Source organism: Montipora capricornis, unplaced genomic scaffold (assembly GCF_036669925.1).
Source record: "Montipora capricornis isolate CH-2021 unplaced genomic scaffold, ASM3666992v2 scaffold_468, whole genome shotgun sequence".
Taxonomy (NCBI): domain Eukaryota; kingdom Metazoa; phylum Cnidaria; class Anthozoa; order Scleractinia; family Acroporidae; genus Montipora; species Montipora capricornis.
In genome coordinates this window covers 110,001-112,500 of record NW_027180204.1, presented here as the reverse complement: position 1 = coordinate 112,500, position 2,500 = coordinate 110,001, and the positions used below count along the sequence as shown (strand labels likewise).

General features: G+C 38.7%; 1 protein-coding gene across 1 annotated transcript in view; it reads right to left on the bottom strand.

Annotated features, from left to right (window-relative positions):
* LOC138036220 (tolloid-like protein 1) overlaps positions 1 to 2,500 on the bottom strand; it is a 26,110-nt gene extending 23,610 nt beyond the window's left edge. The window contains exon 1 of the mRNA XM_068882569.1: positions 2,355 to 2,500. Within this exon, the coding sequence (XP_068738670.1) occupies positions 2,355 to 2,391 (37 nt within the window). The 5' untranslated portion in view covers positions 2,392 to 2,500. The remainder of the gene's footprint in view (positions 1 to 2,354) is intronic.

Genomic DNA, 2,500 nt, shown 5'->3' with positions numbered 1-2,500 from the left:
CCCAAAATTAGTGGCTTCATAGATCAATTGGTTAGAGCGTCGCACTGGCGTCGCGAGGTCACGGGTTCAAACCCCGTTAAAATCCTGAATTTTTAGGCTTCTCCGCGCAAGTGCTAAAATTGCGTTCATAACTGCGAGGATCATATATAGCTTTACTTCATTTTCTATCCGTTGTTCAATATATCATTCATTTCATATTTTATTTCGTTCATTAAGACTTCAACCTGAGACGAAAGATTTTAAAATATCAGCCCACTAAACATTCCCTGCCGGACTATCATATATTGGCTTCCATTCTTATATTGGTAAATTTTCTGAAGCGGTAACAAATCACGCATTCAGATTCTGCATAATTATGATACGCAGCTCTCCTTAAGAGCACTCAGGTGGGCTCTTGAGGTGTCCTAAGTAAATAAAAAAAAAATGGATGGTTTTCACCTGACATCACAGCGGCCATGTTGGTGCACAGAACAATAGAGAAAAAAGTCATTGGGAATTTGACTCAACTATAATGCAAAACATGAGGCATAATTTGCTATTGTTTTGTGCACCACTGAATATGGCCGTCTTATCACGTGATTGAAAACCATCTGTTGGCTTTCTACGAATTGACCAATGCTAGTAAGGAGAGTGGCGGTTTTGAAAGCTTAATTTTTGTGGTCTGCTTGATTGGTTTCGGTGAAGGGTTGACAGAATTTCCGTTCCTTATATAGATGCACTAACAATATTCAATAGTTATGCTGTTTTAGAAGGCTATTATCCAAAAAGAGTTACAAGACCCAAAAACCAGCATAATTGTAAGATGCGCCTAAAAACCGCCTTGGTTTGCAGACACCCAGAAATTCATGGTCCGCGAAATATGTCCAAAACGTTCCAGCATTTTCGAGAAATTTGCCCCTGGCTACGGAAGCCGTTACGTTTTATGCATTAACAGTCGGCATGTTTATTCCTCCATGTCTACTTACGACGTAACAGTATTCGCACCTGCCGTTGCGCACGGCCGCATTTTGTCTAATTAATACAGCTAAAATTGCGTTCATAACTGCGAGGATCATAGCTTCACTTGATTTCATATCCGCAGTTCAATATATCATTCATTTCATGTACTGTGTCATTTCGTTCATTAAGACAACCTGAGACAAAAGATTTTAATATATCAGCCCACTAAACATTCTCTGCTGGACTATAATATATTGGTTTCCATTCTTATTGCTGAGAAAAAAAAGCAATTTTCTGAAGCGGTAAAAAACCACGCATTCTGATTCTGTATAATTATGAATTATGATAAGCTATCTTGAAAATTTTCATGTATATCGTTAATCGCACGATTTTTCTCAGGTAAGTTGGAAAAATTAAGCCCTATGGGCTAGTGCAATTTTTTTTTCGTGATTACCACTACGAAAGTCTCAGATTCCAATATTTAATTTTGCGTTGTGGTAACAATCATTGTTTCTGTTCTGCTGTGTTTCTATTTTACACCCTCAACTTCTAAACTTCAGTTTTATCTCGCATTTTCAAACCAGAACACGGCGAGTAAATCTTCAGAGCTGTCGATTTTGCAACCACGTCCTGACGAAACTACATTATTATATCCTCGCTGTATTTCCGCTAACAGAGACATTGAGCGTCCCATTTATTACAGCAAACGGCAAAAGGAAAACCTTAGCTCTCATCCTAACTTGACCTGCTCTAATGAGAGGTTGGCTGCTAGATATCTCTTGATAACAAGAACGAAATGAGCGAAAATCAAACAAGTTCCTTTGATAATTAATAATACCAATTATCATAATAATAAGGAGAGGGGGAATCTGGAGTACCCGGAGAAAAACGTCTCGGAGCAGAGAAGAGAACCAACAAACTAAAACCCACATATTTTGCCAAGTCTGGGAATCGACCCCAGACAACTGTCACTGGTGGGAAGCGAGTGCTGTCACCACTACTCCATGCATCCTTGCTCCATTTTTGGGTTAGATATTCTTTTGTGCTTTTGTGAAAAGCAGTAGCACCCCGTCTTTTGCCGTTTGCAGTTTCACCCAACCGCAATGCTTAATCTCCAATAGTTCACTAGTCTTAAGGTCTGTGAATCGTGTCGTCGATGTGTAGGAAGTTAAAATGAAAGGGAACAATATCATTTCCTGTGGTCTTCGCCATTTTCTATAGTGTCATTAAAACGAAGACTGGAGATCAAATCATATTTATGAACATCGCTTTTCGATTATTTTCCTTTTTTTTTTGAGAATAACATTTTGCACTGACAAACGTGATTGAGAAATTGATAGAAAGCGTGTTTGCTTTAACCTTATCCGAGCCGCTTTCTTTCTTTCACAAAAATGATAACAGCTACCATAGCTTACCAATTGATACGAATGCTATCCGCTCAATCCAGGCCATACTTTCAGATTATCTTTAGGCGTTCGAGCTTGTGTCACTTCTTGGACTCAGTAGAATAGCTTACTTCAGTTTCATGGTAGTGGTATTTTTCCTTTTACAGACGTTGCTA